General features: G+C 35.6%; 1 protein-coding gene across 3 annotated transcripts; it reads left to right on the plus strand.

Annotated features, from left to right (window-relative positions):
* Positions 1–8,576: 8,576 nt before the first annotated feature.
* LOC105034302 (uncharacterized) lies at positions 8,577–13,611 on the plus strand. Of its 3 annotated transcripts, none has more exons than XM_073251413.1 (5): positions 8,577–8,883; positions 9,279–9,544; positions 9,718–10,918; positions 12,850–12,926; positions 13,178–13,611. In XM_073251413.1, the coding sequence occupies exons 2-4, from the start codon at positions 9,323–9,325 to the stop codon at positions 12,855–12,857; spliced, it is 1,431 nt and encodes a 476-aa protein (XP_073107514.1). In that variant the 5' UTR covers positions 8,577–8,883; positions 9,279–9,322; the 3' UTR covers positions 12,858–12,926; positions 13,178–13,611. The 3 variants fall into 3 exon arrangements, with proteins under 3 accessions (XP_073107514.1, XP_073107513.1, XP_073107515.1); XM_073251412.1 differs by having other exon boundaries at positions 8,578–8,883; positions 9,315–9,544; XM_073251414.1 differs by lacking the exon at positions 8,577–8,883 and having other exon boundaries at positions 9,404–9,544; positions 9,653–10,918.
* The last annotated feature ends 477 nt before the right edge of the window (positions 13,612–14,088 follow it).

Below are 14,088 nucleotides of genomic sequence, written 5' to 3' on the forward strand. Positions count from 1 at the left end.
TTTGAATGATGCATTATCAGCACATGGCTGTGTATCCATTGAGTTATCATGAATCATCAAAGCATCGAGCAAAGACTATGTTGACCTTTTATCTAATAAATGTATCCCTTCCATAAGTTAGGGTTTGTTGCTGTTGATCTTAGGTTTGATTTTGATGAATAATAAAATATTTAAATATTTGATTGGTACTAATGAGTTATTTAAATATTTGATAAAAGATTTTAGAAAGCTAGGATCATATTTCAAAGATGGTCAAGACTTTCACCCTGAAGATTTAAAGAAGCATGATTAAAGAGGTTAAGCCATGTTAATTTCAAGTGAAAAAATCTGGAGTCGACCTCTGAAGGTTTTGAGTTGACTCTGGCATAATTTTAGAATTTGGTACTGGCCTTATGTTGACTCAAGATTTTCTATAGTCGACTCTGGCATGCAGGATCCAGTTGGCATATACCTTGAGTCGACTCCTTTAATTTCTAAGTCAACTCTCTTAGTCAAGATAGAAAGATATTATCTATATATAAGATCTCGAGTCGACTCCGACAAACCTCAAGTTGACTTTCTTAGAAAAGATAAAGAAGTAATTTTATGTGAATAGTCCTCCAGTCGACTCCTAAAAATCTTAAGTCGGCTTTAAGAAGGCTTGAGTCGACTCCAGATTTACTAAAGTTGACTCTACTACAGCTGATAACTCCAACAGTTAGTTTTTCAAAAACTATAAAGTAACACAGAAATTCACCAATGACTATTTCTCGACTCTCAATGGCTAAAAATCTATTTTTAGTAATAATAATAAGGATTTATAGGTGTTTGAGCCATTATTAAAGGAGAAGAACCAAAAGAACTAAAAAGGGAATAAGAGAGATTATCAATACAACTCAAAAATTATGTTGAGCATTAAGTGAGCAATCAAGATGAGAGACTTAAGTCCAACAATTATCTTTTTATGCATTCAAGAGATTCTCAAGATAAAGAAGAGTGCATTCATTGCAAGAGCTTTCCAACTCATCAAGTTGTACTTCAACACATCATTTGCTCATTAAAAGAGCTTGAGTTTATATTTAATTTTTTAAATTTAAATTTTTATGTATAACAAAGTTTCATTAGGATTAAAATTTGGGAGATAGACTTACCAAACCTTAAATTGGATTGATACAAGCCTAAGAATGGCTTAGAGAAAGATTTTAATTAGTAAGCGGCAAAATCAACTGGATTGAGATTGTAAATTTGAAAAATAATTTTTCTGTAATCTTAGTGATTATAGTGAAATTTCTGAGGAAGTTACTTGGGGAGTGGATGTAGGTGTTGTGCTTGATACTGAACCATGATAAACTTTATTGTTTGTATGTGTAGACTTGTCTTCTATTTACTTGCTTCATTGCCTTATTTCTACTCATTCATTTATTGTTTCTACTGTATTTACTCTTAATTAAATAAGTAGTGCATATATCTGCTGTAAGTTAGAAAAACTTTTTAAAAATCTAATTCATTCTCTCCTCTTGGATTGTATCTCTTGATAACAAATGATATCAGAGCAGGCACTCTTTCACTTGTTTGTCTTATGATCTAAATACAAAGATCAAATGACAATCCAATTGAGTGTTTCTTTGCTGAAAGGTGATCCATAAATCGATCATCTTTATTTAATTATTCTAACTATATATATTGGAAAGCAGTATGTGCATATTCATTCAAGTATTTGATTATAATATATGGAGTATTATAATCAATGGACTATATATATCCACTATTATTATAGATGGCAATGTTATTTTCAAATCAGAAAAAGAATAGGATGATACTAATAAGAAATTGGCTCAGCTGAATGCTAAAGTCATGAATATGCTTTATTGTTCATTTGATACCAATGAAGTCAACCGAATTTTTACCTATACTTCTAGCAAAGAAATATGGGATAGGTTTAAGATTATCTATGAGGATACCAACCAAGTGACAAAATCTAAAATTAATATGTTAGTGCATAAGTATGAGTTAGTCAAAATAAAATCAAATAAAAGTATAACAGAAATATTTACTCATTTTGTTGATATCATAAATGGTCTCAAAAGTTTCGGTAAATCTTATACTAACAATGATCTTATGAGAAAAATCCTTAGGTCTCTTCCTCGAGCATGGGGAGCAAAGGTGATAGACATGTAAGAAGCGAAAGATCTCAACATCTTGCCTCATGAAGAACTTTTTGATTTCTTATGACTCATGAGTTAATCATAAAGCAAAATATGAAAGATAAGTCAGGAAGAGAAAGATAATAGCTTCAAGTTAATAGCCAAAGATGAAGAACAGAGTGAGAACTTTGAGGAAGGAGATGAAGATGAGAAAGTGACCTCATAACAAGAAAATTCAAATTTTTATGAAGAAGAAGAGACAAAATTTCAAGAGGAGGCCATTTTGCAAAGGTGAACTAGGTAAGAAAATAGAAAAAATAAAGATAAGGAGCAACCAATCCGTTTGGGATGTAAGAAGCCAGGTTACTTCAAGATGGACCATCCCTATTGAAGAAATTTTTCAAAAAAATAAAAAAAAAATAATGATAGTCACTTGGAGTGATAGCAAAGAGCCAAGCTCAGATAAAGAGATACAAAAAATAGTGAATTTTTATGTCGTGGCTCAAGAAGAAGAGAAAAAATCTAAAATATAATCTGATTTTATATTTGATGAATTGTATGAAGCCTTTATGATTTAATTGAGAACTTAAAAGCTTTGTCTAAAAAATAAAAATCTTAAGTCTTCAAATCAGACTTTAATCAAAGAGAAAGAAAAATTTTTAAAAGAAAATAAATATGTTCTTAAAAAAATTAAGAACTAAAAAAGAAAGTTGAAAAATATAAATCTATTTTTAAAAAAATTACTTATAGTTCTATAAAACTATAAATGATTTTAAGTAATCAAAGAGATATTTTTTATAAGATTAGGCTTGGATTCAAACCTTAAAAGAAATAGAAATTCTTGAAAAACTTCTTCATTAAAGAATCATTCTCTACTTCTCAAAATATTATTTATTTCTGCTATGGTAAGATAGGATATAAAGATTATAATGATTTCAAAAAATTAAAAAATTATAAAAATTTAAGAAAGTTTGGTTCCTAAAGAAATTATCTCTACTAACTCTAAAGGACCAAGATGACTTGGGTACTAAAGCTTCTATTTGATTTCTGCTTATAGGTGTTCTTGCAGTCAAAGAAAAAAAAAAAGGTGATACCTTAATAGTGACTGCTAAGGAACATGATGGATGATAGGAATAATTTGTCACCCTTAAGGCTGAGGAAGGAGTGGTAACATTTGGTGATAATGTAAAGAACACATCATTGATATTAGTAACATTTGTATTACTCCTTTCATTTATAAGAAAATATACTTTTAGTAGATGGTTTAAAGTATAATTTGTTAAGTATAAATCAGCTTTGCGATAAAGATTTTAAAGTAGTTTTTGAATTTTTATTGTATATTGTATCTAGCCCATTAATAATGATATCATTAGCATTAGACATAGATATAGAAATATCTACATGGTTGATCTAGATGATTATTCTATAAAGAATGGCCAATATCTAGTTGTAAAAATATCAAGATCAATGACATTAGTTGGTTATGGCAGTGTAGACTAGGACATGCTAGTATGGATTTGATTTCTAAATTAATTAAAAGAGATCTCTGAAAGGATTACCAAAGTTTGATTTGAAAAGATCTTGCTTGAGATCATGCGGTGATTTCTCATCCTTTGGTGCATGATATCTAGAGCTTACTGTGGAGATGCCATTCTCGTGTGATTCGCCATACTTATCATGAGGTAAATAGTACAGTAGACTAGATGGCTTCGTTTGTTGCTCACCATTCTATGAGGTTTAGACTAATGTTTCTCTTTTGCCTCTATCTTTCAGGGGCATTCTTGTTTCTGATTTTTTGGATTATATTCACACAAGGATTGTTTGAAGCAACCATCTTATCTAAAAAAAAAGAGTCAAATTTATGATGTATGTTAATTTAAAAAATAAACTAGGAGTTCTTTCAAATCTAAAAATTTTATTTCAACTTCTAGACCTTTTGAACTACTTCATATAGCTTATTTGGACCAACTAAAATCACAAGCCTAGGAGATAAAAGATATGGACCTATGATTGTAGATAAATTTTCTAGATTTGTTTGGATTCTATTTTTAGCTCAATAAGATGAAGCTTTTTCATATTTATAAAGTTTTATCAAAAAGTTTTCAATGAAAAAAATTTGATAATTTTTTGCATTAAAACTAATCATAGAACTGAATTTGAAAACTAATATTTTGAAAATTTTTGTAATGAAAAGGGCATTGAACATAATTTTTTGCTCTTAAAACATCTCAACAAATTAAGATTATTGAAAGAAAGAATAGAATATTAGAAGAAATGGCCTAAATCATATTATGTGAAAGTAATCTCTCAAGATACTTTTGGGTTGAAGTAATCAACATAGCATGTTATATTTTGAACTAAGCTTTAAGCCAATTGATTTTGAGAAAAACCCTATATGAACTTTGGAAAGATAGAAAATCAAATATTAGTTATTTTTATATTTTTTATTATAAATATTTTATTCTAAATAATGGTAAAGATAAACTAAAAAAATTTAATGCAAAGTCGATAAATTATTTCATAGATATCATTAGCAATGTTATAGATTTGAGCAAGAGATACTTGTTGTTGAAGAATTATACATAGATAAAAAATGATTATATATCTAAAAAAAAATATTATGATGATACTTAATACTGATGTCAGCAGTGACGACTCGTAGAAAAAAAAATTAAATTTTTAGATAGATTCGATCAACTCAATTATCTCGATCGACTCAATTAGCTCAAATGGACCCCTACTTAATCTAAGTTGACTCAACTATGGCCGATAGCTCAAACGATTAATTCTACAAAACTTCAATATTGTAAAGAATGGCTATAACAACTAGTTTTTGATAGGGCTGGAAATGAGTCGGGTGGATAGGCTGCATTCGATTGAGCCCAGCCGAGATATTTTTTCGAACTTCAGGCAAGCTTAGACCCAAAATTTTTTAAAAATACAGGTCCGAGCCCAGTCTACACCTAAGCCTAAGCTCAGTCCGAACCCAATTGGGCTGGCCAAACCTAGCAGCGTCTCCTTCCCTTCATGACAAACCTAGATTCATCCGCAACCCTATCACCATCTTAGGGCACCATCACTGTCAACTCCATCATCTTAAAACCCACCTAGATCTTTGGTGACCCCAATCGGCTTCCTACTCTCATCCTATCGCCGATGCCTCCACCCCTGATGCAGTAGGTGATTGCCTCCTACCACTATTCTATGACCAAACCCAATCAATAGGCTAGGATCGGTCGTTTGACAGGGACAACGCCAGTGATTGGCATGGAATTCGGTTGCATAGCTTCCGATGTTGAGGGAAGATCAAAAGAAGAGAGAGTCAGTAGAAGTCTACCTATTAGCAGCATCAATGAACAGCAAATAACAAATGCCATCCGTGATGGTCGATGGGAAGATGGAAGATCGGAAGATCAGAAGATCGGAAGATAGAAAGGGATTTTAATCTTTGGATGGACACAGACTAGGGGCTGGGCTTCTTGACTTACATACAAGTGCATCACCGACAAGGGAAGACGGAAGGTCAGAAAATGGGTAGGGATTTTAATCTTCAGATGAATATGAATCAGGGGCTAGGGCTCCTTGAGTTGGATTGAAGTGCATTGCCGATAGGAGAAGATGAAAGACTGAAAGATAGGAAGGGTTTTAATCTTCAGATGGACACGGACCAGAGACTAGGGCTCCTGGAGTTGGATACGAAGTGATGAACATGCTCTGGATATTCTTACCACCATGAATGCATCTCCTGAATACTGAATAGATGGCGGATATTGGGGTTACCCATAGGCTAATTCGGGCTAGGGCCCGGGCAAGGCTCGGGTAGGCCAAAGGTATGCCCTAGCCTGGCACGAAATTCAAACGGCCCTATATTTAGGCCCAAGTCCAGTCTGAAGTACTTCAACTAGTCCGAATCCCGCCCAAGTCGGCCAGCCTGATGGGCCTCGGCTGCCCAAGCCAGTTCCAGCCCTAGTTTTTCATCTCTAACGACTAGAAACTGAATTTTGAATGTTTTAACATGGTTTAAAGGCTACTAAATAGAAAAAAGAGTCAAAAGAAAAAGAAAAAAAAGAAAAACCCCAAGATCAAAAGAGAGCTATAACTTTCCAACTATCAAATTCTTAAGACTTTTAAGTGGTTTTTAGAAGAAGAAGAGAGCATTTATTGAAAAGCTTCCTCGATAAATCTCACATGAGCCTCACGACTTTTAGCATTGCTCTTTAGAACTTTTCTTTATTGTGCTTAAACTTGTATCTTCCTCTTGTTGTATTTAAAGTTTTAATTGGAATTGAAGCTTTGGAAAAGGCCCATCTAAATCTTGAATTGAAGTATACTTGTGTCTAAGCTAGGAGTGGCTTAGTGGGGTGGTTTTGGTTGATTCTTACTAAAAAAATCAACTAAATTTTTGATTGCGAGCTCGAAAAACCATCAAGATGTAATCTAGGAAAGATTATAGTGGAATCCCAATAGTTGCTTCGGAAGTAGATATAGATACTAGATTTGGCAACAAATTATTATAAAAATTTGTATTTACTTGTGCCTTGGATGTTCTTTGCTATTCTTTATTTTGCTTCATCATATCTGCTTATATCGCATTGCCACTTTTCCACCCTATACATATTAGTCTTTAAATTTTGAAAAATCCAACTCACCCCTTGAATATCTATCTAGGAATAAGGTGCTCGTTTATTTTATTTAGTCGGTTGGTTAGATCCATCCTCTACTTTCTTTGGGACCATTGCCCTCCTCCATGAGCAAGTGAGGGTTGCTTAGCATTGGAGCTCCTCTCAGACTCCCTTGACTTATTTTTTAAGCTGAAGCTTTCTCCATCATTTACTGAAGGATGGTGGTGGTAAGGTGATCATCCCTCTGAAATGTTCTGTTGGGGTTTCTTCTTCGGAACCAAGCCCCTAACTAATCAGTTAGGCTCTAGATTGCTGTTGAAGCTAGTTAGAATGCTCCGTGGTTGAGGCAGGGATTAAGGAAGGCGAGATTCTCTTAAGATGTTCTTTTTTGAGTAACCCAGAGATCTAAGTTGCGGGCTAGTTCCTCCTTCCCGATAGCATGATTTGTCATTTGCGTTCCCACATATGCTGATTTGAACCATCTTCATGGATTTGCAAGACAACGGTTATTAAAGAACTTGTTGGAGCTTTACTCGGTCATGCCCTTGAATACTTAAGTTAGAGAGAGAGTTTTGGTGGTAACGGAGAAAAAAAAGTAGAGAGAGAGAGAGACATTCGGCTAGGATATTTTTACTATATTACCCATTTATGGATGGTATATTAATAACTGAAATTTTAAACCTTCTGAGATTGCATCTGAACAAATTTGGGGTCGTGTCATAATAAATTATTGATGTGGCACAACATACATGACGTTGTGCACTATAATAGTCTAATACATGATGGAATTACTACAACCTCGTGTATATTTGGGGAGAAGGGTCACCATGCGCAGGTTTCATCCAACTTGAGTCGATTGCCGAGCTAACTGGCCATTAGGCCGAGTTAAAATATCTCAGTTCCGTAGGTCAGTTGATTTTAGTCTGCTCTTCTCAATATTTAGATCGGTAATGTGGGGAAATCCTTACGGATGCTTTAGAGAATCTGAGTCAGAAAGGGTTGCCACATCATCAGTTGGACGAATCGGATTATGTCTTGTTATCGTTAAATGTAATTGTGATTGATCTCGACAAGATTTAAGTGTAATCACATGTGGAGAAGTTTCGGATTAAACGTCTTGTTTCATGTGCACCTGAATCCTCATCCGTAATTTTTATGGGTGAGAAATCATGATTATCTTGTGTGGCCGGAGTTCATCAAATTGATGTTGTCCTTGGACCGAGAACTTTGTTTTGGCTCCGCCTTACTCAACAAGACATGTTTTAGATTGATTTCAATTAAAATATTGATCTTAATTGGTTCATTGAGAGGCTCCATGCAGCCAATATCCAATATTCGAGTCCCTTGGACCAATTGTTGTTGGATATCTCAAGCACGGTTGTCTGGATGAAAAAGAGGAGCCACCTTTGGACCACCGCCCATCTTGTAACATACTAGCATGTGCCATATGCTTCCATTGATTCCTCACACTCCCATTATTTTGTTGTCTTTGTCTTCCTTCATCCACACCGTCCAAATTACATAAATATCCACTATTGCATTAAACTCAAAAAAACCGAGACGTTTCCAAGAAAGACTAGCATTTTCTCCTCTTCATCCAATTAACAAAATGCCTCAAAACATCGTTATTATCAACTAATCATAATTATTCCTTCTAAAAAGTAAATATTATTAATTCTTTTTTAAAATACTTTATTTATTTTCTCAACTCGGTGGCTAAGCCCAAACACGGATCGACATAAAAGACATGAGAAGAATAATATATATTTATATATACATTTATTTATAGTAAAATAGAATACTTAATTTTCTTTTAAAATCAAACGCACGAAGCACCATCGCTCATCACCTTCGCCTCTCATTTCTTATGAAGGGTCCCCCACCGCCTTCTTCCCTTTTAACATTCGCTTCGTTTCTTCTTTGCACATGGACAAGAATATATTAAACCATTTCTCGTTCCTTCCTCTGTGAACTGAGTCAAGTGGAATTGGAGGAAGAAAAGAAGGTGGTAAAGTGGCAGGAATAGAGGGGACGATATTTATTTTATGCCTTCTGCTATACTTCTGATGGCCAGATCCTAGGAACGGAAGCCGATCCAAACCGTCCCGGTTTCGCTCTTCTTAATCCGCCTAAGATCGGTGAGCCCTTCCTTCCTTCTCCTTGCTCTGCCACTTATTATGGTTATCTGATCGAGTCTTGGAGTCATGGATTTTTGGATGGGATCCTCAAAGGATCTGAGTTTTCTTCGATCGAATTCAGAAGGATTCATTGCCTATCTTGCGACTGCTTGCTGGATTTATCCTTATCTATGTTGGATTCTTTAGCTCATATTTCCATCACTGGATCCTTCTTTTGGATCATCTGATATTTATTGTTTCTCACTCAATTCGCCAAATTCAATCAAAATTTATGTATACGTAGATACGATTTTGTATAAGAATTGTTTTTGGGTTTCGAATTGTATATTTAAGCTTGGATCTGATACTGAACTATGGTATATTCATTGAATTGGGAGCCAAAATTGGGTGTTTAGATGCATGGGATTATGATGCTGTGGTCATCATTGCAGAAGAGAAAATGGAGACAGATCTTGGCAAGCTCTTCATCGGCGGGGTCTCTTGGGACACCGATGATGACCACCTCCGGGAGTACTTCAGGACTTATGGGGAGGTGGTTGAGGCTGTTATCATGAAGGACCGGACTACTGGCCGTGCACGTGGTTTCGGGTTCGTGGTGTTTGCAGACCCTGCTGTGGCTGAGAGAGTCCTGATGGAGAATCACATAATCGATGGTCGTAAGGTAACTTCTGATTTCTTCTTGTTTCATAGTAACTGTAGTAGTTCATCTTTATTTGAGGCAATGCTGATGGTAAATTATGGTCATGGATTTGGAATGTCATCAATTAAGAGAATTGTCGACAAGCAAATTTGTCTATGTTAAAATCTACTATTGGGTCGATGAATAATCCTCAGGTGGAGGTGAAAAAAGCTGTTCCCAGGGTTGATCAGCACATCCTTAATAGAAACAACACCAGTATTCCTGGTTCTCCTGGTCCGGACCGCACCAAGAAGATATTTGTGGGAGGCCTGCCATCAAATATAACAGAGAGTGACTTCAAAATGTACTTTGAACAGTTTGGGAATATCACCGATGTCGTTGTGATGTATGATCACAACACTCAGAGGCCAAGGGGGTTTGGATTTGTCACTTATGACTTGGAGGATGCTGTGGATAAGGTCCTGCTTAAAACCTTTCATGAGCTAAATGGTAAGATGGTTGAGGTCAAGAGAGCTGTTCCTAAAGAATTGTCTCAGGGGCCAAACATGTGCTCACCTATAGGGCGAAATAACTATGGTCTGAATCGGGTTAATAGCTTTTTTAATGGGAATACTCAGGGTTACAATTCAAGGTCAGTAGGTGGATATGGAGTGAGAATGGATGGCAGATTGGGACCACTAGCAAGTGCACAGATTGGGTTCTCTTCTTTTAGTACTGGTTTCAGTATGGGGATGAATTTTGAGCCTGGTATGAACGCAAGCTTAGCTGGAAGTTCAAGCTTTAGCAGTAACCTTGGACATGGGCGAGGTTTGAACCCTTACTACAGTGGGAATTCAAGTAGGTATCATAATCCTTTTGGTAACAGTAGAGATAGTGGTAATACTGGGTCAGTTTTTAGTTCAATGGCTCGTAATGCGTGGGGTATTGGTGGCATTAACTACACTACAAACTCTGCAAATTCTAATGCTTACATGACCTCAGGAAGTAGGAGTTACAGTAGTTTTGGCAGTAGTAGCCTGAACTGGGGCGGATCTTCTTTACCTATTTCAGCTCAGGGTGGGTGTAATGGATCAGGCTATAATAATGGAAGCTTGAGTTATGAAAATGGTGAGAGTAACTTTGGTTTGGGCACCAGCAGTTTTGGAAGAAGTGGTCAAACTGGAGCTGCTAACACTTCTCTTACTGCAACAACTGGTGGATATGAAGGAAACTATGCGGGCCTATATGGTGCTAGTTCAGTTTATGGAGACCCAACTTGGCAGTCGGCATCCTCTGAATTTGGTGGCACTGGTCCATTTGATTATGGGTTTGGAAATGCCACCTCAGATAGAACAGGCAAGGGCTCTGCAGCTTATATGGATGGTTATACTCTTACCAGTGGACACCCAAAAAGAGGTAATAATTTTCTTTAACTCTATCCAATTGCCTGAAAGATGAATCTATCTTCCGATTTATAAACTCAAGGAAGGTATTTTGATCCTTGAAAATATGTGGATATTTTAAAGTGGTTGGCAAGGCTGTGGGAAAAAGGAAGAGCATAAGGTCTTCCTTTATTCTTTTACAGGTGTCCTTTGAGCCGATTCAAGACTGTCGTTTGTGCAAAATGTACACATAAACATAAATAACCATGTTTAGGCTAGGCTTGCCGTATAAAAGGGTTAATTAAACTCAAGCTGAGATTAATTGGCATTCAAGCTTGAGTCATATGAGATCTAAAAATGCTTGACCAAGCTTTGTGCTGAACTGAGCCCGACTCTGTTTATTTTCACAAGCCAGTGTTCAGGCTCCTCGGGTTTATAAGTTGAGTTATAAAAATTGTTCGAGCTCAGTTCGTTTCCTAGATGAGTGCTAGGCTGAGCTGAAGCAAGCCAATTACCTCACCAATCCTAAACAGTTCATGAACTGCTCAGACTGTTTGCAGCCTTACATGGGGGCATGCCCATTTGCGGCATGCATGGGCTGAGCTGTATGACTTAATGTTTACAGAAGCAACAACAAAACTGATGCCTGCCTGCCACTGAAAGGCAGTTTGTGTCTATCTGTTTAGCTTAGTGCACGCAGCAGTTGTTTGAAGAGCAAATAAATTAAAGGCCGTAATTTAAGGTCAAGTGGAGTTATATTTGATTAACCTGCAAATAAATTCATCCTTTTGCTTCTGTCTTTTGGAACTAAATTTCTTTCTCAATGTTCTCACCTACATCGAGCTAAGGTTTTGTTGATGACACATATCTGTATAAACACACCTCAATGAGGCCTGAAGGATTTGCTTGTATTATTGCAAGTATAACAACATTAATCTGCCTCCATCGTGGTGAAGCAGGTCTTGTTGATTTGGAATTCAGCACTATCCAAATCCAATTCATGTCATCTGTGTCAAAAGTTCAGGGTGGATAGGCTTTGGATTGTTACTGATCCATCATGTTTCTTTGGGTTGAATATTAGGTCAATTGGTCAAGAATTACCCAACCACAAACCATTAGGAGAATGAAACTAGTTAGTTTTGTGCTGAGCATACCATTGCAAGAAAATGGTAGCAAAACAATATGGCAACATTTTTGACATTATTAACAACTAATCTCTTAGAAATCTGAAATGGATCATTGACAACAATAAAAATTGTCATCAAAATTGATGATTAACTGCATAAATGTTATTGGCAAAAAAAAAAAAAAACTTTCCTAAATGGGAGGGATGTAAAAAAGTGGTGTTTTATTGTGGTTCAGTTTGTGTTAGGGATCCTATTTGGTCTATGTTTGCAAAGGGTCATACTCTTCCATCTAGGTTTAGTCCAAATGACTTCAGTTCTGACTGGACATAGTTATTTGAGGTCAGATCCTGTTCAGAGGTAAGTTAATCCAATCCAGCTGCAGCCCTAGTGTGCACCGAGGCAGTGGGGCTTTCTATTATAAAGAGAATATTTCCCCTCGAATTTGGTTTAGTATTCTGTGTTTGACTTGAACAATCAAATCATTATGTCCAGGAACTTTATCTAACAAGGAGTTATTTATGAGAAAGTTGACAAATGTATGCTTGATTTCACCCTCTTACGATTGATTTTGCAATACGTTTCAGTTTTATTTCCATTTGCATGGAATTTTATTCAATGCTTTTTCTGCACATAGTAATGATTCTCATGACTTCTGTAAACATGATGCACAAACAAACGGCCAATGGCTGATTTTATTATATTGGTTTAAATATTAAGCAAATAATAGTGACGATATTTTCTTCATCTGATGTTGCTTAAGCATGTGTATGATAATTTTCTCAAAATTCTTTTGTCCTTGTCTTGTAGATCCTAATAAGTGGAAATTTATGTTTGGCAGAGGGCTGAAATTCTTGCGTGAATGTTTTCATCTTAGATATGTTCTTGTCAAGATTGGAGCAGGGTTATTGTGAAAATGTATGGAGCTTTTCTTTCCCTATTCTGCAGCACCAGAGTTTTAATTTCTCTTTTTTTTCTTCATATATATAAATGAAGATTCCTAATTTGCTAATGTTTAAGTGGGTGAGCCTTGGTGCAATGGTAAGGATACTCCATTGTGACCTGGAGGTCATAGGTTCCGAACATGGAAGCATCCTCTCCATATGCAGCCTCATGGACTGGGCTGCCCTAATATTTTATAATGTTTAATTGTTGATGAACATGTGCAGGAATTGCTGCATATGGAAATTATGGAAGTTATGATTGGTGAAGAATGCAGTAAATCAGGTGCCTGCCTGTGAAGTTTACATATCCCATATGTTATATGGGTTAGTTATTTACATAAAGTAAGCCAGGGAGATGTTCAGAAATTCAGATTTAGAGAATTTGAAGATAAAAGATTTTGTGGGATTGGAATTTGAATTTAATTTCTACATTGGGTGTAGGTTTTGTTTCTTGGATTTGTTTGAGATGTAAAATCTGATTGCGGGATATATTCAGAGGAGTGTTCAGATTTATCACAGCAATGTGTCAAATAAACTTCTAGTATTGTTCAAAACAGAAAAGAAGGAAAACAAACTGCTGTAATATCTGGCAACATTGTTGCTTCTTGTTGGTATATTCCTTCATTATTTTTCTTTAATCCTACTTCAGGTTTATCAGATATTAGGTAGGTTTGCTAGTGTAAAAGTGCCAGGGATTCCATCTAGATCACTAAAATAAGTCATTAAATATTTTAAGTCATTTCTATAGTGAATAGGCTTAACTAGTGATCAGTGTAATTTCTGCATTCTTTATTGGCTTTGTTTTGTTTTTGCACTTTGGAGAATCCTCCGGGACAGGACATTAGCTGTTTCTCAATTTAGCTTGTACATCGGTATAACAAATATTTGGAAGTACTCTTTAATTTGGGATCTTGCAAGAAAAGTTCATTTTATTTTCAATTATGCAAAAAATACATCATTTACAATGATTTTAGAATTGATCTATTTTGGACATTACTTTTTTATTTTATGGTACATTAACCTATATTGCGTGCATCCATTGCCACTATTTTTTCTAAAGAGCATCCATTACCACTAAGCACGTTCATTTCTGTGACAGGAGAGCATTAATAGTCTAGTAAATTCTTAAGTCTGTT

The sequence above is a fragment of the Elaeis guineensis genome, chromosome 2, assembly GCF_000442705.2.
Source record: "Elaeis guineensis isolate ETL-2024a chromosome 2, EG11, whole genome shotgun sequence".
Taxonomy (NCBI): domain Eukaryota; kingdom Viridiplantae; phylum Streptophyta; class Magnoliopsida; order Arecales; family Arecaceae; genus Elaeis; species Elaeis guineensis.